General features: G+C 44.6%; 2 protein-coding genes and 1 pseudogene across 7 annotated transcripts in view; all 3 read left to right on the top strand.

Annotated features, from left to right (window-relative positions):
- The window catches only part of LOC137754316 (leucine-rich repeat-containing protein 37A3-like), a 43,596-nt gene extending 34,565 nt beyond the window's left edge, over window positions 1–9,031 (top strand). For 4 of the 5 annotated variants that reach the window (XM_068529860.1, XM_068529861.1, XM_068529862.1 and 1 more), the window contains 6 exons: window positions 228–2,038; window positions 2,463–2,567; window positions 6,995–7,044; window positions 8,430–8,484; window positions 8,566–8,718; window positions 8,821–9,031. In XM_068529860.1, the coding sequence (XP_068385961.1) occupies window positions 228–2,038; window positions 2,463–2,567; window positions 6,995–7,044; window positions 8,430–8,484; window positions 8,566–8,715 (2,171 nt within the window). In that variant the 3' untranslated portion in view covers window positions 8,716–8,718; window positions 8,821–9,031. Of the gene's footprint in view, window positions 1–227; window positions 2,039–2,462; window positions 2,568–6,994; window positions 7,045–8,429; window positions 8,485–8,565; window positions 8,719–8,817 lie in introns of all 5 variants that reach the window. The other variant, XM_068529864.1, reaches the window with a different exon arrangement.
- A 949-nt stretch (window positions 9,032–9,980) lies between these two features.
- On the top strand, window positions 9,981–19,669 carry LOC137754318 (RAD52 motif-containing protein 1-like; annotated as a pseudogene).
- The window catches only part of LOC137754315 (leucine-rich repeat-containing protein 37A3-like), a 43,580-nt gene continuing 38,866 nt past the window's right edge, over window positions 18,887–23,600 (top strand). For both annotated transcript variants that reach the window (XM_068529858.1, XM_068529859.1), the window contains exon 1: window positions 18,887–22,609. In XM_068529858.1, the coding sequence (XP_068385959.1) occupies window positions 19,293–22,609 (3,317 nt within the window). In that variant the 5' untranslated portion in view covers window positions 18,887–19,292. The remainder of the gene's footprint in view (window positions 22,610–23,600) is intronic.

Here is a 23,600-nt window from a genome sequence, read left to right on the forward strand (position 1 = left end):
TAGTTACTATATTTCACGCTACAGGATTTTCTGAGTAGATAGCCACTTTTTCAAGAGATATCTTTTTCACATTTTGTTGTTGCCAGTCATAGGCTTAAGTGTGGGCTTCTTTTTCTCCTAAGTGGCACTCAAACGTTGAGTGATTCCTAATTCATTTGGCTGTGGACTGACAAAAATCTGTCCCATCAGTCTTCAATGATCAAAAACAGTCTCTTCTTTTTTGACAGACGAAGAAACATCTCTTGGGAATGCAGAAGGATCGTTGATGAAGGTGTTACAAGCCCGGAAGAAGAACAACAGCACCGAGCTGATTATTGAGTCAGAGAGGGCATCCTCAGATAAAAGTGCTGTCAGCTTGTCAGGCTTCATGAATGAGCAGCTGGACTTTAATAGTAAAAGTGATATTATCCGTGCACGAAATTACATACTGCCTTACATCTCAGAGGGAAATCTCGGAGATGTGGAATCAACATTATTACCATTCCTTCAACTTCTTTTTTCAAATACACAAGATGGAGATATGCTCCTGGGCCTTTTGAAAAACAATACAAGGAGCCCTTCTGTTAAACCTGTACGCAAGAATTCAACTAATAAAAACAAATTGAGGAAACTCCATTTTCTGGAAAATGTGTTAGATGCAGAAACGCAAGAAAAACTTGATGAGGTTAAAAAGGAAGAAAAACCTGCCACGCGTACGCGTTCCAACCTTTTAAGTGCCATGTTTAAACGCTACCTCTTTCTAAAGAAATTGGAAACTGCCCAACCACAGAAAGACAGCCCAGCAAAGACTGAGAGTACCGAGGAAAAGCTGCTGAGAGTGAACAGGGTCCTCAAGGGCCCAAGGGGCCTACAGAAAATGCACCTCCAAGCAGTGGGAGATGAGAGCGTCAGGAGGAAACAGAATGCCCAGCCATCTGTGGCGAGCACTGCCGAAGAAAGAAGGCTCAGGAGGCCATCCCCAGGAAAGCTGAAACAGCTTCTCATGGTGCAGAGGCCCAGGAAGCTGGTGGGAAAGTCCTCCAATGCGGAGTCTTCATTCATAAAAGAACACAAGGCAGCAGGCTCCTCTACCCTGAAACAGTACTTCAAGGTCAGGCCTTCTGCCTCCATCCCTCCAAAATCCCCATCTGAGGTTAAAAGCAAATCAAAAGACTTATCCAACACTATAGTTGTTTTAGAGGATGCAAAGGCTAGAGTTAGAAATATTAAGGATTTTGAACTAATCTCACATTCTGGGAAAAAATACATCTTCCATAAAATTAGGACTCATCGGGTCCAGAGAAAACCCAAAGTCAAAAGGAGTCGAAAGTTCAGAAAGAAAAGTTCACTCAATAGAATGATGCTTGCAAGCCCTCCGTTCTCTGTAGTGAGGAGTCTCATAAATTCCCCTCCGCGAGAAGCTGTTTCACCTTCAAGAGAAGTGACTTCTCAGGAAAATCCTTTTCCAGAATTATTTTCTCTTTCAGACCCTTCTACAGAAAACACTACTTCAGAAAACAATACTGCACAAAATGTTTCTGAAGAAGTTATTTCTTCAGGAAACTCTACTCTGCCCGGAGGAACCGGCCCTGAAAACACTACCCATAAGGATGTCTCCACTGCGCATTCTGCTGTTGCTGCAGACAACAGTATGCCACCTGTTCAACACACCAACGAAACACAATGGGAGCACCACAACACGGGCACTGAATTATCCTCTAAGCCCACAGGCTTCACTTTCCCAGGGCTCACATCCCCGGGTGATCAAGTTGAAACTCAGCTAAACCAGCAGCTACGGTCCCTCATCCCCAACAATGACGTGCGAAGGCTCATTTCTCATGTTATCCAGACTTTGATAATAGACTGCTCGGACACCCACGTGCAGCTGGCCTGTGCCAACCTCATCTCTAGAACAGGCCTCCTGATGAAGCTTCTCAGCAAGCAGCAGGAAGTAAAGGTGTCCAAAGCGGAATGGGATACGGGCCAGTGGAAAAGTGACAACTATATCAGTGAGAGCACAGAAGCCCAGAGTGAGCAGAAAGAGCAGGAGTCAAGTGAGGTGAGGAGAACCCCTGAAACATGGGACCTGGACTTTTACTCAGTTTAGGACATGCCATGGACGTGCCCAAGCAGGAATACCACGGGCTCCTAGTCTGTATCTTATCTTCAGCCATGACACTGGCTAAGACAGTGATCTCCCACTTTGCTCATTGAGAGAGTGTGCCACTATTCCTAGGGTAGACGAGAAAAGGACATAACGCAAGATAAATAAATTGTAGATAACTAAATTGTAGAAGAAAATGCTAATGATAAGATTAATAACATTAAATCTGGGTTGTTCTTATAGAAGCTACTCGCCTGAAAGGATTGGGTTTTATAGTAGTTTAAGAATAGTTAGCGATTGTTTAGAATAGGTTTAAGAATAGTTAGCGTTCATCCCTTCTATCTCCTTGTTTGTAAAAAATTGTTATTTATTTTTTTAGCTCACAAAAGAAGTTCCAGGATATGGCTATAACAACAAACTCATCTTGGCAATATCTGTAACTGTAGTAGTGACGATTTTGGTTACACTTCTCTGTCTCATTGAGGTAAGGACAATAATTCATTCAGATTCAGAACCCACAAACTGAGAATCAAAGCCACCTTTCCACCTACTACTACTTGATTCTTCTCTTTAGTCATGAGGACTGAGATACACTTTGTTCTTTTACTGAAAAGTATATTCCCAGGATTTTTTTTTCTTTTTTTTTTTTTTCTTTTGGCTACATTATGTCTTCATTGCGGTGCGCGGGCTTCTCATTGCGGTGGCTTCTCTTGTTGTGGAGTACGGGCTCTAGGCACGCGGGCTCAGGAGTTGTGGCGCACGGACTTAGTTGCTCCGCAGCATGTGGGACCTTCCCAGACCAGGGATCGAACCCGTGTCCCCTGCACTGGCAGGCGGATTCTTCACCACTGCGCCACCAGGGAAGTCCCCACAGGATTTTGAAAGGAACTCCACTCCCAGGAGATCTCTTTGGAGTTGGATCCATGATAACAAGCCATTGGACTGTTTTGACAAGTTAAGTTTATAAGAAGGCCAGAGTTGACATGATAGTAAAATTTCTTCAACTCAAAAACTATGCTGATTTGATGTACTCACCAGTCACTCTCATTCTACTGTTTATTTCTTTCCTTGTTGGCTGAAGTGATGAGAGACATACGATCTCCATACTCATGGAGCTATCAGTCACCCTGGGAGGGCTAAAAGGACATGCCTAAAAGATCAAAGTGTGATCTCGTCAATTCCTTAGGCTTACTTAGCAGCTTGCTTCTCCAGTGTATTAGGAATTGTGTAGATAGGTTCCATTAAAACACTGCAAGTAAAATCCTGCAGCAGGCTACCCTAAAGCATGTCATATTTATAGTAGCCTATTCCTGGAGCTAGCCTGTTTATCTTCTGTTCAGTTACATAATGGTTTATTACTTTTCCCAACAGGCAGTGGCTAACATTAAAAGAGTGATTTTAATAAGCTGGCAATCTTGATTCTACCCTACCAGTCCAACCTACTTTATTTACCTTTTCTCTTGTAATGGCAGCCCTCCATTGCAGCCAAAGCAGCTCCTCAGTATACGCTAGTTACACCACATCCATGCCTGCTTTTGTCTGTGCCTTTGGCCATCTAAAATTCCTTGATTTTGCTTTGCCTGTGGAAGTCCTATGAATCTCTCAAAAGCCAACGCAAGTTCAGATATCTTTCTTCATAAAGCCTTCCCTGAATACTCCAGCCCTCCTGATCCTAGTCCTGTGAGGTTTGTCACCATTTCTTAGGGGCCATGGCAAAGCAGTCCCCTCCCCTCAGAGCTCACAAAAGTGGGAAGCAGTTTTTCAAAAGGCAGCCCCCCAAGAGAGAAACAGCAAGGTTAGCACATCATGGAGCTGAGCAGAGATGTGTAAGGACCAATGGCTTCCTGGCCTATCAGACTTGAATAAAACCTGACATGATGTACTAACTTCTAAAGAGAAATGTGTCTATCTGCAGGAGGGTTGGTCAGTAGTGAAAGCATAGAAAAGGTGAGGAGAGACCAACATGGGCAGCGCCCATCCTCACATTGCCCGAGAGTAGAGGTGGCACCTTAGGCAGCAGAACTGAAGAGTCAGGCCCACTAGCCAGGCTGTGCCTGTTGAGGAGATGGATGGATCCAGCTACCTCAGGCCTTCCCATTAAATTCTGGATTCAGCTGATTCCTTTTCTAACTCTGTTGTCACCAAGTAGCCTTCGATTGTGTGATTGTGCTTTAGTGTGCCACGGAGGCCTGTCTCCACAGAAGGTAATTCTCTGACTGTGTAGACACGGATGCCCTGTGTGTAGAACAGATGTATTTCTCATTGTCAAGTAATACTTTGGCATTCTGATTTTTGATCAATCCTGTGATATTGATAAAGTGAGACTGCCACAACAGGAAGACGCGAGTTGTCTCTTGGTGAGGAAGAGTATGATTTCTGAGCCTAGGAGGCTGGGGACTAGCATGGGGTCAGCTTGCTAGTCATTGGCCATTGCCCAGACTGTACCCTCTACATCTCCAGGTGGCATGTGGCCTTTTGCTTTTTTAGAATTTCTGTAAAGTCCCCTTTTTATTGTTTCTAACTTCTCTAGAGTTTAACCTTGCATTTGTGTTGTTTTGTTTTGTGTTGTTTTGTTTTGTTTTGGCCTGCGGGATCTTAGTTCCCCAAGTGGGGATTGAACTTGTACCCTAGGCAGCGAAAGCGAGGAGTCCTAACCGTTATTTCCTCTCCCCACTTATATGATAAGCTCTTCGAGGACAGGGGCCATGCAGTGTTCTCCCTATGGTAGACACTAATGGTGTTCAACGGAAGAGAGGTGAGGCGTTATGTCAATTCCACAGTGAGGAATCATGCAACCGAATATTTATTTGAAGTAGCATCGAGTCCAGCAATAGACCCATGTGTTCTTAAGACTTCTGAAATGTCATGTTTTAATATTCCAATCAGTGGGGGGAAATGAATAAATGGTGATAGACTAGCTGCCTAACTATTTGGGGGGTAAAGAATAGCAGATCCCCATTTTTCATCTTAAATAAACATATTTCCATAAATGTGAAAAAAGACCACATAAAGGTATTAGAAGGAAATAAAAGCAGTATTTTTATAATCTTTTATAATCTTCAGAGCCTGATGCCACAAGCAGAGCCTTTGATATAGTCCACCATCTTGTCTGTGACACCAGCTTAGCACTGATTCATGCCAAGCGTAAGATGAAGAGTTTTCCATATATTGTCTGATTTAATGCCCACAGTTCTGTGAGGATGATATTACTATCCCTCCTTCATAGATGAAGGAGATCAATGTAAGGCCCCAGTGGCCAAACCAAAAGCAGAAGCCAGTTTTACCCGACTGCAAAGCTTGTGCTCCCTACTCCACTCTTTTGTCTTGTCTCCTTAGAGACAAAAACACTGGAAAGATTCGAAACACTGAAATTCAATGAAAACCAGTATTTCTTTACTATAAAGAGTTTTTTGTTTGTTTCTTTGTTTGGGGGTGGCGGGGTTTGGCCATGCTGTGCAGCTTGCGGGATCTTAGTTCCCTGACCAGGGATTGAACCTCGGGCCACAGCAGTGAAAGCGCCAAGCCCTAACCACTGGACCACCAGGGAACTCCCAAGAGTTTTATAAGTCAACAAGAAGAAGACAAACAGTCCAGGGGAAAAAGGGGCAAGGGCTGTGCAGAGTAGGAGGTGTGTTGACAGTCTGCCACCATATCTGCCCGTCCTCTCCTCATGGCTCATGTGGGGTGGCTTTTGTTAGCCAGGCCTTTGTCACCTCATGACGTAAAAGTAATCACTAATATCTTCTTCAAGTACTTTTGTAATCTCTCTAGAATTTGTTGTATTTGTTTTTTAGTGTGGTTGAGGCAGGGGATCTAACTTCCCCACACACACACACATGAAGATCTAATTGTTTTCAAATCTTTCACTGAATGGTTTATTCTTTCTTCCCTGGTCTCATATACTATCTTCATCTGGACTCTATTCTGTGATCCAGTTATCTTGTCCTGTACCAGTACCAATATCACACTGCTTAATTCCAGTTGCTCTATAACATATTTTATATCTGGTAGGGCAAGGTCCTACTCTTTGACCTTCTTTTTCATGCATTTCATATCGATTCTTACACATATTCTCTACCAAATGTCAGCTGGCCAGGTTTTATTTAAAAATTATTTTGGATATAAATGGATTGCATTGAATTTGTAGGTTAATTTGATGAGAATTGACCTCTTTACAACATTCTAGGAGGATGGTATCTCATGCCATGTAGTACTTCTTCTTAATGTCCTTCAGAAAAGTTTTAATATTTTCATCACATAGGTCTTACAAATTTTTGGTTAAGTTTATTCCTAGGTACTTTATGCATTTTTCTTGATATAGTAAACGGGATGTTTCTTCTGTTATTTAGTGAGTTATTTGTGTCATATGGGAAAGCTATTGAGGCTTATATGTTGATCTCTTGATTTTGTATGTAGCCATCTTACTCATGTTACTTCCAATAAAATTTCGGTTGATTCTTTTGGTCTTTTTAGGTCCCTCATTTCATATGCAAATGTGTTTGTCTCTTCCTTTCCAATACTTCGTTTTTCTTTTCGTACTGATTAAGACCTCCTCCACATTGATCGATAGTAGCAGTAATGATGGGCATCCTGCTCTTGTTGTTGACTCTAAAACAAGGCTTAGGTTTCTGCTAGATACTTTTATTTTCTTTTCCTACTTCTAAGAGTTTTTATTAGGAACGATCTGTTGAACGTTATCTAAAACAGTCAATAAAATATATCGCCAGCTGCATGCAAGACCCTAAGTTAGGTACTGTGGAAGAGGCAAAGGATTATTAAACAGGGTAGAATTCCTTTCCTTAAAAAAGTTATCATCTCACTGGGTAGATAAGATTTAAAGTCAAAGGGAATGAATAAGGATTTGGAAATAGTTGTAATGGATAATCATGATCATGTTTTCTTTCAAAACAGATTTATTCTCATCGAATTGCAAAAGGGGAAGATAAGAAAAGAAGCAGAAGGTAAATATTGGTCTTTTAAAGCAGAATTTTACAACTAGAGGAGAACTTAGAACTCACCTATTTCAATTTCCTCACCAAAGGCAGGAAGAATGTTTAATTACCCTAATGGTTTACCCTAATTTATTTATCAGCAGAATTAGCTCCCCAGCCCAAGCTGAGTTAGAACAGGACTGGCACAGATTCATCTGCTTTCACTAGTCCTTTAAGGAAAGAGGGTGGACGGGGAGAGGTTTTGGTTGCACCTGTTCCTGCTGGCCTGGTGCCTGGTTCCTAGGCCTCAGGCCAGGCCAGAGGCCTTCTAGGAGGCTCTGGGGTAGGGAGGGCCACATGGTTGGGGATTTCGGGGCTGGCCTCCCTCAAAGCTGACGAAAGGTAGCACATATGAGTCCCTTCTGTAAAGTGGCAAGAAAACTTCCCTTCTCACCCTACTGTTTTTCAGGCCCCTACTCTCTATTCCCTTTATCCAAACCTCATAGAACTTTAACCGGGAGAAACTTTAGACAGTAGTTTGTCTCTTCCTTTTATAATAAGGAAATGGAGAAAGAGAAAGGGAAAGTATCTTGCCCCATGGTCACACTGCTAGTGATTATCAAAAAGAAGAGGGTCCCTTTCCACTGAGGACTTCTCTACTGATCACACTGTGCTTGGGCTGTGAGCTCCGTTTTATGTCACAATTCAGTATACACATACTATATGGGCATAAGTAGTTTCTGAAACAAACTTATTGTGCACTCTGATTTTTTTCTATTCTATTTGTATTCAAAAAGAGTATTTCGTGTTTCCCTGCTGGTCATGGCCTTTAAACTGATTGCACAATTCACTGACACCTCAGTGACAGCCTGCAGTATGAAAGTCAGAGAGCTATAGATAACTTTGCTAGTTGGGTTCAGGTGTTTACTTGGTGTGATTCAACTTATAGGATAGGATAGAGCAGCCAGGAAAATAAAAGCACCTTCTCCCCACAGCCACACCCCCAGCAAATGCTGCATGTGCGACTAAGTCCGTAGCAGACTGGTGTGAAGCGCATCTAGAGAGTAACGTGTTTCTGCCCAGCGCCGCTCTGCAGTGTTTTCACTGCACGAGGGCACTTGGCCAAGGGCCAAGAAAGGTGAACGGGGCTGCAAATCCTGCCTATACTCCATGCTAAGCCACATGCAAAGGTCTCCCCAGAGACACGGGGGGGGGGGCCAGTTTGGAAGGACACAGAGAACTTCTGGAAGGCCAGCATGCATGGAATGATTTTCAAGATCCCGGGTCTGTGGTGATTTTGCTCATTGTGATTATGGACTGAGGTACCCATTTAGTCCTAATAAGACCAGAGATAACACATTGTGAGAGAGATGAAAAATGACATGTAACACTAACTGTGTGTGTTTTCCTCCAAGGGGCTTTTTTCGATTTCTGCTGCGTAAGAGAAGCTCAGGGGAAAGTGAGAGTCAGGTAAATTTGAAGGGGATATAGTACTGTGGCCAGAGAAAGCAGGGGAGATGCTGAATTAATATTTCCCTTTCTGTGTTCCAGGAGGGCTTTTTCGGGAGAAGGCAGCCACTTTGGCTTAGGGATATGTATAGGCCTCTCAACGCCACACGCAAGGAAAACATGGCACAAAAGCTACACGACAGGGAGTCTTCTGATGAGGATGAGATGTACTTCTATAAGGATGTACCATAAGTGGTAGGGGACAATTTAAAATTCTCATCTAAAATGAGGAAATAATGAAAACTATCATTGTTCCTTTCAAAAGTAAAAGCCTTGGCATTATTCTTCTTACCCCAGGGAAGTCATCAAAGCCCCAGCAGAGAAGCTTCTGCCTGCATATTGGGTTGATGAAGAGGCGGGTGAGGAAAGTGAGACCGCACACGAGACAGCCACAGAGTGAGCCCTGTTCTGCCTCAAGCCACCTGCAAATTTTGTGTTTTAATATCGGCTTCTCAGCATTGCTTGTAAAATACTTATTTTTCTTATATTAAAGTGTATAAATTCATAACCAAGTCTAACCAGGTGGTAAGGAATTAAAATGTAAATAGTTGAATATTTATATACCAATAACAGGGGCCTGCAAGAAGAAGCAGAGCTGAAACTAGAATCCCTCATGGTAGCCAGTACTTCCACAAGAGGAAACGTGGGCAAAGGAGGATGAGTAGAAGGATGAAGAGGGGCTTCCCTCCCTTGTTTCCCCAGTATCATCAGTCCCTGGGAACTGGAAAACATACCATCCTCAAGGGGCATAGATGAGTAAATCAAATAGCAATTTATTCTGGTGCTCTCTCTCCTGGTTCATCAAGTACCAGTTATTTACAACATGCTCGACCTCCTGCCCATAGAGGATCATCTACTTCTGGCCCCTCTCGTACGGTCATTGGGGTTGCCAGAATATTTGGATCACTGGGCCTCCCTCCACTGTGGAGCCAAGGCCTGACTTTTCTCCCAACTTCTCAAACTCATGTACAGATGTGTACCCTGTGTACCAAGGTAGGGGGTTCTCCACCATTTCAAGCTGGTGGAAAATTCCCATTGGGTTGTTTTTTTTCTTTAAAAAAAAATCCCAACCGTTGGATAACTAGCAGGGAGGTGCCAGAAAGACAGGGTAAAGAAGAATGTGTGAGAGCAGCCATTGCCCAAGACGGCCCTCCTCAGGCCCTGGCCTCTCCTGACCCCACTGCGGGTCAGCTGTGTGCTGCTCGCCTCCCTCCAGCTCAGCCCAGCACCAAACCTACCCACCTCCTGCCTCCCCCAGCACAGGCCCAGGGCTGCAAGATTCCAAGTGAATATATAGTGACAGTGCCACCTGCGGAAGGGGACCTAGAGGCAGAGACAAGCCCAGAGTGGGAGGGGTGAGGGAGAGGTCGGAGCACCGCCCTCGTCCCACTCCCAACAAACTGGCTCCCCCCTTCAGGTTTCCGTTATAAACAGCGCGTGCGCAGGCGCCCCGAGCCGTGCACGCGCAGTAAAGGTAGGATGGTGGCGTTGGTACCTTTTGTGGTTCCCATCGTGGGTGACAAAACCTTGTTGGTGTGGGAGCTGAGCTCTGGACCCACGGCCGAGGCCTTGCAAGTGAGCCGAGCCGGGGCAGAGGGAGGGGTGGAGGAAGCCACCTCACGCCTCAGTAACTGGGCGCCCCGGGGTACTGCTTCAGCACCTCATCTGCCTGTGGTCTCTGCTGAGAGGAATCTTAGTTCTAGAGCCGACCTGAGTAGTCAGCTCGCCCCCACGGATTTTTGAGAGATAGTTCCCAACAGCCGGCATTGCCTCCTAATGCTTCTCGAAGCTTAGGATTTCAGAGGGAAACCTGTTCCTGAAATGAGAAGTGTTTGGAGTTGCAGGATCACCACAGTTGCCTGCGGCGAAGGGCTGGGGGAATAGAAAGGAACGGGCGGTTTGGCTTCCTGGACGTGAAATTTCCTGCACTTACTTAGCATGGGCCCACCCTACAGCATTCTCTGTTCACAGTCTTCTCCCAGTTTGGCCTTCTGTATTCGGTCCGAGTCTTCCCAAACGCAGCAGTGGCCGGTCCTGTGTTCTATGCCATCATCGAGGTTTATTCAGCAAGGGATGCCCACAGAGCCCAAAAGGCATGCGACCAGAAGCAGCTTTTTCAGACATCTCCAGTGAAGGTGGGTCCAAATGTGGAATTCCTCGCTCTACTGGGATGAAGTGCTGAATTTAAAACTAATAGGCCATCGGGAATTCCCTGGCGGTCCAGTGGTTAGGACTTTCACTGCTGAGGGCCCGGGTTCAATCCCTGGTCCGGGAACTAAGATCCCAAGGCGGGGAAAAAAAATAATAAAAGGCCAACGTTTGTACAGCACTGTGGTGTACAGAATGCTCTCAGATGCACTGCTCCACTGATCCCCCAGTTCCCCAGTTCTTTCTTTCTTTTTTTTAGTTGAAGAAACTCGACCTCAGGATGGTTAAGTGACTTACTTAAGGTTTATGACAGTAAATGTGGAAACTAGAGGCCAAACCCAAACTGAACTGATGTTAAACCCCATGTCATTTTACGCTGCCCCTTAATTTAAGAAATCTTCACAAGAGTCTTCCTTATATTTACTTTTATGTGGATTTTAAATGTGTGAGGTTGACAAATTGTTTTTTAAGTTAATTAATTTATTTATTTATTTATTTTTGGCTGCGTTGGGTCTTGTTGCTGTGTGCCGGCTTTGTCTAGTTGCGGCGAGCGGGGGTTGCTCTTCGTTGCGGTGCGTGGGCTTCTCATCGCGATGGCTTCTCTTGTTGCGGAGCACGGGTTCTAGGCACGCGGGCTTCAGTAGTTGTGGCTCACGGGCTCTAGAGCACAGGCTCAGTAGTTGTGGCACACGGGCTTAGTTGCTCTGCGGCATGTGGGATCTTCCCGGACCAGGGATCGAACCCGTGTCCCCTGCATTGGCAGGCGGACTCTTAACCACTGTCCCACCAGGGAAGTCCCGAGCTTGACAAACTTTTGTCAGATGTAACATAAAGGAGGCTTCATCATCATCATCACTCTCAAATTGCCTATTCAGAACTCCCTTCAGATTCCAGAAGATGGTTAAAATATTCTTTAGTGCGTTGTAGAAACCTTATTCCATATTAACATGCCATCCAATTTTACTTCCCCAGAATTAACATTTCATTATGTGCCTCCATTCAGCCACCATTCCTTTTTCAAGGACCTTTTCAATGCCTCTGAATAAGTGGGTGAGGCTTCGATTTCCCAGACCTTTCACTTTATAATTGTGTGTCTTCTCTGCTTGGCTTCTTGCTCTGGCTACTTCCTACTGACCTTGCTGCCTAGTCTCACCCCTATGTCTTTACTCACTGATTTCACCTTTATTGAATCTGAGAACTCTCCTCAGATGTGACTCCAGGTACACTACCTCCCACTTCTGTACCCTGTTTAACACCCTCTTCAATCCTGGCTGTACTCCCTGGGATTGAAATGATTTCGTGTCAGACATTCTTTAATTTGTGGACCCTGCGACCATTTCACATAACCCCTCAGATATTACGGATGGTCCTGGAAAGATTATGAAACAGTTACTTGGTATCAGTTGTGAGTTCTTTTCTTATATTGGACATTAAGACCATTCCATAAGCTTAGGTTCTGAGATTGTCACAGCATAAAGCCCGTCACTGATAGAGTAATGAGGAAAATGTTCTACAAGTCACTATAGAGTTGAGAGGAAAGGGCATTCGTATTCGATTTCTTTATTTAATGCAGAGCCTTAGTTTACTACCCACACCCCCGAAATTGTTACCTACTTTAATTATGCGTTCTCTTTAAATTTTATTTATTTATTTATTTGGTTGCACCGGGTCTTAGTTGCAGCAGGCGGGCTCCTTAGTTGCGGCTCAAGGGCTCCCCAGTTGCGGCACGTGGGCTCCCCAGTTGCAGCAGGCAGGCTCCTTTAGTTGTGGCTCGCAGGCTCCTTAACTGTGGCGTGCAAACTCTTAGTTGCAGCATGCACGTGAGGCCTAGTTCCCTGACCAGGGATCGAACCCGGGCCCCCTGCATTGGGAACACGGAGTCTTAACCACTGCACCAGCAGGGAAGTTCCAATTACGTCTTCTTTTATTCATTAGCAGGCATATATACTTCTTATCTTTTTTCCCCTGTATTTTTTATAAATACAGACAAGAGAATAACATCTTCAAATAAAATGAAGGAAAGGCCTAATGTATCTGAGTTTTTCTCAGTAGCACGAAGGGAAATGTTTGCCAGCAAGAACTGTGGCAAGGTTATCCCAGATGTCAACTGTCTCTACTACCCAGGGGCTCAGAGCCCTTCTGAAGCTTCCTAATTGTCCAGGACAGCTCCATTATGACTCACCATACAGGGCCTAGCTTCCCTGTTTTAAACGTTGCGACACTCAGCATTTAAAAATTAGTCTTCATTTCTCCTTCCCAGCAGGCAGCTTCAGTTGGAGAAAGTAATTTCATTTTCTTATGTACTCATTCATTCACTCAGTCAACAGACCATCCCTCCTCTATTATGTGCCAAGATGTATGCTTGTTTCTGGTAACAAGGAAAGAATAATATATGGTTCCTTCAAGCACTTAAGGAGCTCATAAACTAGTGACAGAGGAAGATGCACAAACACATCAATAAAGAATTAACAATGCTTTGACTTTATTTGTATTATTTGAATGTTTATGACTATATTTACATACTGCACCCTGTTCAAAATGGAAATAGACATTTAAGAAAGAACTAGTGATGTAAAAACTCCACAGTACTATGTAAGTTATTTAGAGAGTTAAGACTGGAATTATTTGCACTCTCAAAGAAGCTTGTTAATGCAGATGAACCTCTAATTCTTTTGGTTGCTTTATTTACATTCATCGAGGTATACGTATTCCCTCTTCTAACAGGGGTTAGTAACTTGGGGAGGGGGTGCTACAGATTAAGGTCCTAATTCAGTGGCAGGTCCATCTTATCTCCTCTTCAGGTCATATTCTCAAGCAGGAGCTACAGGGTGAGACGACTAAAACAGTTCACTTCCTTTGCTTACCCCCAGCCCCATAACAGGCTTCTGCTGGGCTTCCTTGCTTGCTTTCATCATCACTTTCACCACCAGAGGTCAGGGAACCTTCCGGTTAATCAGGGGCCCTGGAAATGATGCAGAAAAGTACTGACTTAAAAATAATAAATAACATTTATTTAGGGCTCACTGTGAACTCATTGCTTAAAATGTCCTACTTAATCTTCACAACCACTCTATGAAATTGGTATTGATAAATCTCAGGTATATCCAAAATAAGTCTCCATGTAGGGTTGTGATATTTTTAGGTCTTTTATGTCTTCAGGTTCGTCTCGGCACCAGACATAAGGCGGTTCAACATAATACGCTTGCCCCAAACAGCTCCAGATGCCAAGAATTGGCAAATTACTACTTTGGTTTCAATGGGTGGTCAAAAAGGATCATCAAGGTAAACTCTGTAGATTGTCTTTGACTAACCAGACTCCTTTCAACATTGAACTCCTAGACTTTAGAGAGAAGAATGGAACAGGGCTATGGGGAGGAGATGTGAGAGGCTTCCACACGGAAGTATCTGAGCATTGGCCTGCCACCTAGAATTAGTGATACTCTCAATGACTTGGATGGTGGTGTCCGTAATTTTCTCCAGTATTTGTATGGTATATAATAAAAAAGAGTTGTCCATATCTAGTCATTCATTTGCAAGTCTCACTTGATTTTGAAGCTATAGCATACCTCAACTATTACCTGGGATTGCTGGAGTTTAGTTTTAATTTCTAACAACAGAATATTTGGAAGTCTAGCCTTTCATTCAAAATCCTAACAGCTTCAGGATCTTTCTAACCTTGAAGAAAGGGAAGATGAAGATATTGTGACACCACTTCAGAAGCAATAGCCTGAAGTTCTTCTGTGCTTCAGAGGTGGTGTTGCCCTCCCACGAGTGCAGGAGCCCTGGAGTTGGCATGGCTGAGGAAGGAACCTTTGGATAAGTTGGAGGAAGGTCTGTTTTCCAGTATGTGTGTGTGGGGGGAGGTGAGGGAGTGGGATTGCTCTTTTTTCCTTTCTTTCTGAAGCTCAACTTTTCAGATACATCATCACCTTTTCTAAGCAACTAAAGCCCTGGGCAGAATTTTTCTGCCTGACAATATAGGTTTTTATCTTAGGCGATACCTGACAGCACCTTAAACTTCAGAATTTTAGAACTGACTGCCTGCCAAGAAGCTTAGGAGGAGGGAAAATCAGTTAGTTTTTGTTTTTGTTTTTTGTTTTTGGTTAATAATTTGTTTTGTGCCAAAATAGTCCTTCAAATACAGATGTCTTCTGGCCTTCAGTTATCCCAACAAAATCATTGTCTAAAGATTGAAATAAACTCTTGTGTAAATGTTCAGTCCTTTGCCTCCTATAGAAGGGCCTGAGCGGAAAAAGTAAATGTAGATCCCTAGAAAGGGGATTCCGATTGGTACTGAGTTTTTTCCTACAATCCATGGCACTTGGGCTTAGGGTTTTAAGTCAGAGGCAGGGCTGTTAGCGAATGGAGTAGAGGAGGCTCCACCATCCACCTGAGTGGGTGATGGTTGAGGAGAGGCCAGATCATCTGCACTACCACCAAATCTATCTCACTGTATGAATCCAGCCCTTTACGCACAGGAGAGCAGGGTCTGTAGCAGTGTAGCCTCAGCTTGTCCATTTGAAATCTGTGAGTAATATGAGGTTTGTGCCACGTCCTTGGTTTGCATTTCCCGTCTAGTTAGTATTTTAGGAACTTCCAGAATAGATCTGAGCAGTGAAACTGTGCCATGCCAGGGTATACCTACAACAGAGACATTCAGCTGTACCCCAGTGTTGTGCCTGCCCTTAATCACTAAGGTAGTGAGCTAAGAATCACACATGCTTTTTTAGTTTTAAACATATAACCTAGAAATCAGTTATTCAGATGATAGGCATTTTAAATTCATCTGTTTTGGTTGGATTTAGGGTCATTATCATTCCTTATGAAAAGGAAGGTAACCCAGAAGCTTGCTATTCAGAAGGCTATGACAGATGCATTCCAGAAACTGCTGATTGTGGTTTTAGGTAAGACCTTTTTGACTGTCCTTGAAGTGCTTCAGTTTCAGTGAGCAAAGAAACTTATTTGAAAAGTTAATTGGATGAAAGTAATGGTTATCTAAAACATTACATATTCTTTCATTCACCAGATGCTTTCACAGCAGCAGTCTTAAATTTGTTCTTTGTGGCATTTATGAGAAAAACGACAGCAACTATTATTGTCCCCAGTGTTGAGATGTAGAATGACTTGCCTCAGTTCATACAGAAAGTGTTTGGTCCCGTTCTTCCTCAGTTGCTTGCTTATCATACAGAATAGTGCAGTGATTATAAGCCTTGGACACCTGTGTTTGAGTCCTAACTTTGTCTCTTAGATTTTGTTGTTGTTGTTGTTGTTGCAATTTTAGGTTTTTCTAGCCGGAGACATCTGAAGGTATTTAATATCTCTAAGCTGCAATTTCTTTATCTGCAAATAGGGTTAGTAATTCAGCTCATCACCTAATGGGGGATATTGTAAGAGTAAATGAGACGATGAATGTAAAAAGCTTAGAACTATGCCTGAAACATAGTAAGCAGACAAAATATATTGACTATTATTATTATCGTTGTTGTTTTCTTGTTGAAGAGTTTATTAGATTATGTTTTTGGAATCAATTTAATTTCAGTTTTCATTTCTGATATATTGGGTGAATATGATTCTTACATAATAATCGGCTACGTTTTTGTGAGCCTTGAAAGTGGTCATGCTACTGAATAGCGTTGATTGTGTTCCCTATCGAGTTATACAGCGGTGAGAATGTGACAGGCTGTGCCCAAAGGAAACTCTATGATTAGTAGACTCCCGGAACAGAATTGCCCCCCTGCTTCACAGCCCTGCAGGCGTAGAGACTGAGAAATCCTAGCTAAGTTGTCAGAGACCTTATTTGCTTGTAAGAGTTGACCGTGGATTGGTCTTGGCCTTCCAGGCTGGGCAGTCCTTCCAGTGAAGTTTGACTTCCCTGGTCATCAGGCAGAATCTCCATCAGCTGTCAACTCTGGGTAACAACCTTTAAGAACCAAACTAAATGTCTGGGTTGTTTGTCCCTAATATGCAAAGGTATTCCTTATATGTACTCAAAACTCCTTGGACGAAAAAGCCTGGTGGCTCTAGCTTGCCTTGAGGAAAGCTGTATTGTCCAAAAGGCACATGGGCCAGTTTCTGCCAGTAGAGTGTTCAAATGCTCTCTCTCTCTGTCTGTGTCTCCAAAGCTTTGTTCATTGTTTCTGGTAGAATTTTGGTCCCAAGGGGTAGGCACTTGCCTTGCTTCTAATATGAAGTATCTATTATAGTCCAGTGGTGTCTATCCCAGGTTTGAACTCACTTTGACCCCCACCTAATGCCTTCCTATTTACTTGTCTTGTGATTGAACATTTTTGTTTCCACAGCTTTTCATTCCTTTGTCGTTATTCCTTAGTTCTTATTTCTAAGATCAGAAAGGTTTTTGAACCAAAGTTGACACTTCTTATATATTTTTTCACAAATAATGATGATAAAAACTGAAGTGTCAGATGAGGGAACTTCTAGGAAAATGCTCTTATTTTCTGCTTTTAGAAATCAAAAGAATGTCTAATTATTGGGTGCTACCGTTGTATACAGGAAGTTTTAGAACAAGAAAACTTCTGAATTGATCCTTGTTAACTTTATTTCAGAAAGTGGTAAAATAGCTGTGGCATATAGACCCTGTGAAGAGGTCACAGATGATGCTAGAACCGAAGAGGAACTACAGGGTTTAATTCAAGTATGTGGAGATAAAAACTCAAGGGGTACACAGCCAGTGTAGCCGTAATTCAAAACAACCAGCAGGATTTGGAAGACTCTGGCATGTCTACTCAGCTCTGTCATCCTTCGGAAAATGTGAAACTCTGAAACTGCTTTTGAGGCAGGGAATTTCTAGGACTCCTCCAAGTCCCGAGCCTTGTCTCTGGCCCCTTATTTGAAGTTTGGAGAGCAGGATTGAGGGCCATCAGTGTACGTCTACAGTTGTGGACACAGGAGAAGACACAGGCCTTTTAGGACTCCCCTCAAATAGAATTGCAGGGATTTGGGAACAAAGTAACTATGGCCTTAAGTGTGATTATGCTACAGTGTTTAAAAACTATTCATGCCTTTCAAGTAAGGTGTATTACCCAGATCTCAGCATCTCATATATATCTTGTGTTAAATGTTTTGCAGAAGAACCTTTCTGTAAATCAATTATATGGATGCCTCGAATTAGGGATTAAGTTGTCAATGTAATTGCTAAAAGAAAACATTAATGTACTGCATATAGGATTTGTATTAAAAAGGAGCAAAAAATGTGTTTCATGTCATTGAGAGCTTAATTTGGGGCTAGATTTCTGATTACTTAACTCACCCCAATGTTGCAAAGTTTGTTTTGAAGGGAAGAAAGTAGAGAAAGAAAAGGTGGTTATGTTCTGAAAAATGTAAAAATTTTGAAAGTTTTTCCTGTACAAAATAATTAATTTAATTCAATTTAAATCAGTCAAGGAAACTTCAAACATATCCATGTTTGGGCTTTAAGAAGTCTGACTTCCTGTGAAATGTGAGAGGAAAGGATTCCGTATTGATACTAAAGATTTCGGAAACCTGGTTATAACAACAGATCCATTCCTAAATGAGGCCAATCTTGGAATCAGTTCCATTTAGAAACCATTATGTGCTAGGCACTGGGAATAAGATGAAGCTCCTTCTCTCTTGCGGTTTAGGTGTTAAAGGTGTACCAGACAATTAAAAAGGACTAAAATTAAATAGATTACGAAAAGGACTGTGAAGAAAGTAAACTGGGCGCTAGTTAGAGTATTTCAAGAAAATTACTTAACGTGCTGACTTGAACATTCTAAGTGTCTTCTCCGTGTGTGCACACAGGGTAGACCTCTGAAAAGTGACACTGTAGTTTTTTTCTAGATTAATGGCTCTGTTGAGACAAGGTGGGATGGGGGAAGTTTTCCCATGCTAATGTAAAGGGCCATTCACTTGGTTTTAGACTCTCTTTCCCAGAATGAATTGCTCACCTGCCCCAAACCCCTCCTACAGAAGTTCTGGAGTCATCACTGATTCAGTGGTAACGGCTAATAATAGAGTGGTGAATTAATAATGAGACGTGAATACTGAGAGTTTGGAGGAAATGGCAACATTTGAGAATAACTGTAAGGTGTGTTCCCCTCCCGCCACCCTAACTGGTGCTCATTTTGCAGGTCAGCTACTTTTCTTGTCAGCCGTGTGGCCAAAGCGGGGAAGAATGCCTCTCAGACTTGAGCTTTGAGGAGGAAGAGTTCACATTGCCAGAACTGGACTAGCACTTTTGAATTTCCCAGAATGCCAGGTCCTGTGGTTTCCCTGGGAAGCTCTGCATCCTTCCCAACCCCCCGCCACCCCTGGGCCGCTGGAGTTTGGGGCCACTCGGGTCTGCAGCCCAAATCCCGCCTCATTGTTTGGGGCCAGGGAGGGCAGGGAGGGCTTGGGAAGAGGGCCCGGCAGGAGGTAATTGTCGCCTTGGCAAGGGGAAGGATGGCTTGCGCCCTGGGGACTCTGGGAAAAAGGCCCACTCTGGTGGCGCGCGTTGGATCTCCCCACGAACCTAATAATGGTGGTGGCGGAACTAAACACGTCATAAATAACGGGTGGGACGTTAGGCGGGGGAGGGGCGCGCGGTTGCTGACGTGAGCCCTCGCGTCGGCGCTGGCATAGCAGTTCAGCTCGGACGCAGGATGTGGCTCCAGCTCCTCAGTGGCCTGGGTCACTGCGCCTGGGAGCCGCCGCGTGTTATGTCCCGGCTGCGCCTTTGGTTGCCACGGCTCTTCCTCACGTGGCAACAACTGTGGCTAGTAGTCCTGGCAGTTCAGCCTCCGGAGTGGGCCCTGGACCCCGTCCAGGTGACACCCAACCCCGCGTGGCTGACCGAGGCTTGGTCTTCATACGCCTCAGACCCCCCTCCCAAATTGCCCCATGCCCTTACACCCCTGGCAGAAGCCGGGGGCTTTAATTACTTGACGTCCTCGTCTCCAGTCCAGATGTTGGCCCCGCCTCATCAGGAGTTGACTGAGACTGAGGTTCCATACCCGGACACGGATTCGGTTGGAGAGCTGCCTACAGGGCCAGATCAGTTTGCTGTTCCACATCAGGATCTGAATAACAAGCAAACCCAACATCAAAAGCTCCCAGAGGAAGTTCCAGTGCTGGATTGGAATCAGAATCAGGCCTTGGTTCTGCCTTCTCGACACAAAAGTAAGACTAAAAACATAGGTCTAGATCAGGCTGCAGGTCACCAATCATTTGAAATACTTGTTCCACCTCTAGGTAGTAAGAGCTCAAAACCAGTGAAGTTTATTGTTTCACCCCCAAACCTGAAGAAAGATCTAGTTCAGCATCAACGGCTTGCCAAAGTTGTTGGAACTACAGGCCAATTTGAAAAAAAAACTCAGGGTCTAGAACAACAGTTGCAGGGTGATTATTTAGATCCCAGTATGGATGCCTTTTATCCTGAGGAGAGGCTACCTACAGATTTTCTGGGGAGCCCAGATGAACCTCCAGAGCCCCCTGAGGAAGCTGAAATTTCTCCATCCCAGCAGGAGGCCCAAACTCGTCATCCAGAGCGCACTGAGGAGGCTGAATCTTTACCCCAGCAAGAGGCCCCTGCTCAGCATCCACAGACCCCTGAGGAGGCTGAATCTTTTTCACCCCAGGCAGAGGCCCAGGCTCAGCATCCAGAGCCCACTGAAGAGGTAGAACCACCTCCACTTCATCAGGAGGCTCCATCTCAGCCTTCAGAGGCCCCTGAGGAACTAGAAACTTCAAGTCCTCAGGAGGCCCTAGCCCAGACTTTGGAGACACTTAAGGAGGTTGTAGTTCAACCAGTAGCACATCATGGGGTAAATGAAGCTCAGCAGTCAAACTTGTACCATGTCACTGTTAAACCTCTGGATCTGGCACTTACCATAGCTCCACAGGTCACTAAAGAGGTTGAACCTTCTCCAGTCCAGCAGGAGACACCATCTCAGCCTCCAGAGAGCCCTGAGGAGGTTGAACCTCCGCCAGTCCAGCAGCGGGCCCCATCTCAGCCTCCAGAGCTCCCTGAGGAGGTTGAACCTTCTCTACTCCATCAAGAGGCCCCAACTGAGACTCCAGGGTTCCCTACTGAGTATGTACTTCAAATTCCAGTGAGTGATGAGGTAGCATCTCTACCTGGCGTTCAGCGTCACGCTCATTCAAACTTGCCCAGTGTTACACTTCAACCTCTGGATTTGGAACTTACCATCACTCCAGAGCCCACTACGGAAGCTGAACTTCCTACAGCTCAGCAGGAGGCCCTGGCTCCACCTCTTGAGCATCCTGAGGGGAGAGAATCTTCTCCAACCCAACAAGAGACCTTAGCTAAGCCTCCAGAGCCTCCTGGAGAGGTTGAGCCTTCACGTGAGCGGGAGCAACCAGCTCCGCCTCCAGAGCCTTCTTCAGGGGAGGTGGAACCTTCTCCAACTCAACAGGAACAGCCAGCTCAACCTCCAGAGCATCTCGAAATGACAGTTTCACCTCCAAGTCACCATCATGCTGAGCATTCAAACTTATCCAGTGTCGCTGTCAAACCTGCAGATGTGGAGCTTACCATAACAAAAGAACCCACGCCAGAGGTGGGACCTTCTCCAAATCAGCAGAAGCCTTCAGCTCAGGCCTCAGTGCCCCTTACTAATGCAGAATTTTCTACAACCCAGCATGAGGCCCCCACGCTGCCTTCACAGCCACCTGAGGAGGTTGAACCTTTGGCAGTTCAACAGGAGGCTTCAGCCCAATCTCCAGAAGCCGGGCCACATAACAAACCTTCAGTACAAGAGGAGACCCCAGCTCAGTATCCAGAGCATCCTGGAGAAGAACTTACACCTGCCACAACCCAGCAGGAGACTCCAGATCAGCATCCACAGGCTCCTGAGGTTGTACCTTCTCCACCTCAGCAGGAAGCCAGAGCTCAGCATCCACAGTCTCCTGGTGAGGTTGAATCCTCTCCAACTCAGTCTCCAGAGCTCTCTAATGTGACTGTAGTTTTCTCTCCAGAGCATCATGTGACAACAGTTTCTCCTCTAGGTCAGGATCAAGCTCAGCTTCTGCAGCGGCCCGATGTCACTGTTAAACCTGTGGGTCTTGCACTTATCGTAACTCCAGCGTTCACTAATGAGGTTGAAACTTCTCCACCCCAACAAGAAACCTCGGCTCAGTCTACAGTGTCCCCTGAGCAGTTGGAACCTATGTCAGTCCAGCAAGAGGTTTCAGATCAGCAGCCAACCCCCACTGAAAATGTTGAACCTTTTCCAGTTCAGCAGGGAGCCCCAACTCAACCAACATACCCCGAGGTGACATTTCCAAATCCAGAGCAAGTTGAGGCTCAGCATCCAACCTTGACTGAGGTCACAATTCAACCTTTGGACCTTGAACTGACCATAAGGCCCGAACCCACTAAGGAGGATGAACCTTCTCCAACCATGCAGGAGACCTTAACCCAGCCTCCAGAACCACCTAAGGAGGTTTTTGTAGCTCAGCCTCCAGTATATCAGAACCCAATAGTTCCAGCACCAGATCAGGATCACACTGAGCCTCCAACATCACCCAGTGTCAGAGTTCAACCTTTAGACCAGGGGCTTACCACAACTCCAGAACCTACTACAGAGTCTGAACATTCTACAGCCCTGCAGCAGACTACAGCTCCCCCTCCAAAACACCCTGAGGTGACACTTGCACAGCCAAACCTGACTCAAGTCACAGTTCCACCTGGGGACCTGGGAGTTAACCTACCTCAGCAACCAAGGCCATCTGAGACAGTTCCTTCGACTCAGTATTCGGTATCCACTGGTCTTCCTGGTGTAAAATATACCCCAGAAAAGAAGCGGCCAGAACAGAATGCCACCACAAACATCAGCATATGTGAGCTCTGTACCTGCAAAACTGAGACACTGTCGTGTGTTGGTCTCAGCCCAAAGCAGAAGCTCCACAGAGTGCCTGAGCCAGAGCCTAACGCCTACAACGGCACCTTCACCATCATGTAAGAATCGCCTTTCCTCATTTGTTCTCTGCATCCTGCCTGACATGGCAGCCTTTCTTCAGGCCTTCCTGGGTCCTCCTTATCTCCCCAACCCACATTGACTGGCTTTCTGTTTCCACCTTTTGTTTGTCAATGATTCCTTGTCTTCATTCTCCTTCTTACTATTTTTCCCTCTCCTCCAGTCTTTTACTTTTAATTGCCCTTATTTTCTCCTTCTCCATTTTTTTACCCCATTCTTTAATTCCTTAACATCTACTCTTCTCCCCTCTTTACTCCATCCTCTTTACAGCGACATGTCCCTCTCCCCATCTCATTGGTGGTAGGTAATACAACAAAGTGGTTAAGAGTAGAGATTCCGGAGCCAGACTACCTGGGTTTGAACCCAGGTCTGTCATTTATTAGCTTTATGACTCAATTTCCTCATCTGTAAAATGGGGATTATGGTAGTCATCCTCTCACAGGATGACTCCTATGACTCCTAAATCTCCCAATGACTCCAATCTCATTGGGAGATTTAGATGAGTTAATATAGGTAAAGGTCTTCTATCAGTGCCTAGCATATATTTTAGTGTTAGCTATTATTATTATTCAATCCCTCAGTTATATCTAGAACTCATCTTTGTCCCCTGGCTTTCTACATGTAGCACCCATTTTGTGCCCAACCCAGGGCTAAGTACTGTGGGAGCCACAGAAGTCTATGGCATTGTCTCCAGAACATGACAATGACAAGTGGGGAGAAAGGGGATATGCCTTAAAAGGGAGGTAATATATAATTAAGTATTAAGAGAAATACAGATAGGTGCTGTAATTCACCAGAACCTGTAATCACAGGGGTGTGGAGGTCACGGAATGCAGCATGGATAAGCTAAATCTTTAGCTGGGACTTAAAGATTGGCTGTGATTTGTCAGAAAAATAATAGACAGTACAGTCTAGGCAAAGGTGTGACTGCAGGGATGATCAGAATTTAATAGATTAGTCTGGCTGTAAAGA

This window comes from Eschrichtius robustus, chromosome 20 (assembly GCF_028021215.1).
Source record: "Eschrichtius robustus isolate mEscRob2 chromosome 20, mEscRob2.pri, whole genome shotgun sequence".
NCBI lineage: Eukaryota > Metazoa > Chordata > Mammalia > Artiodactyla > Eschrichtiidae > Eschrichtius > Eschrichtius robustus.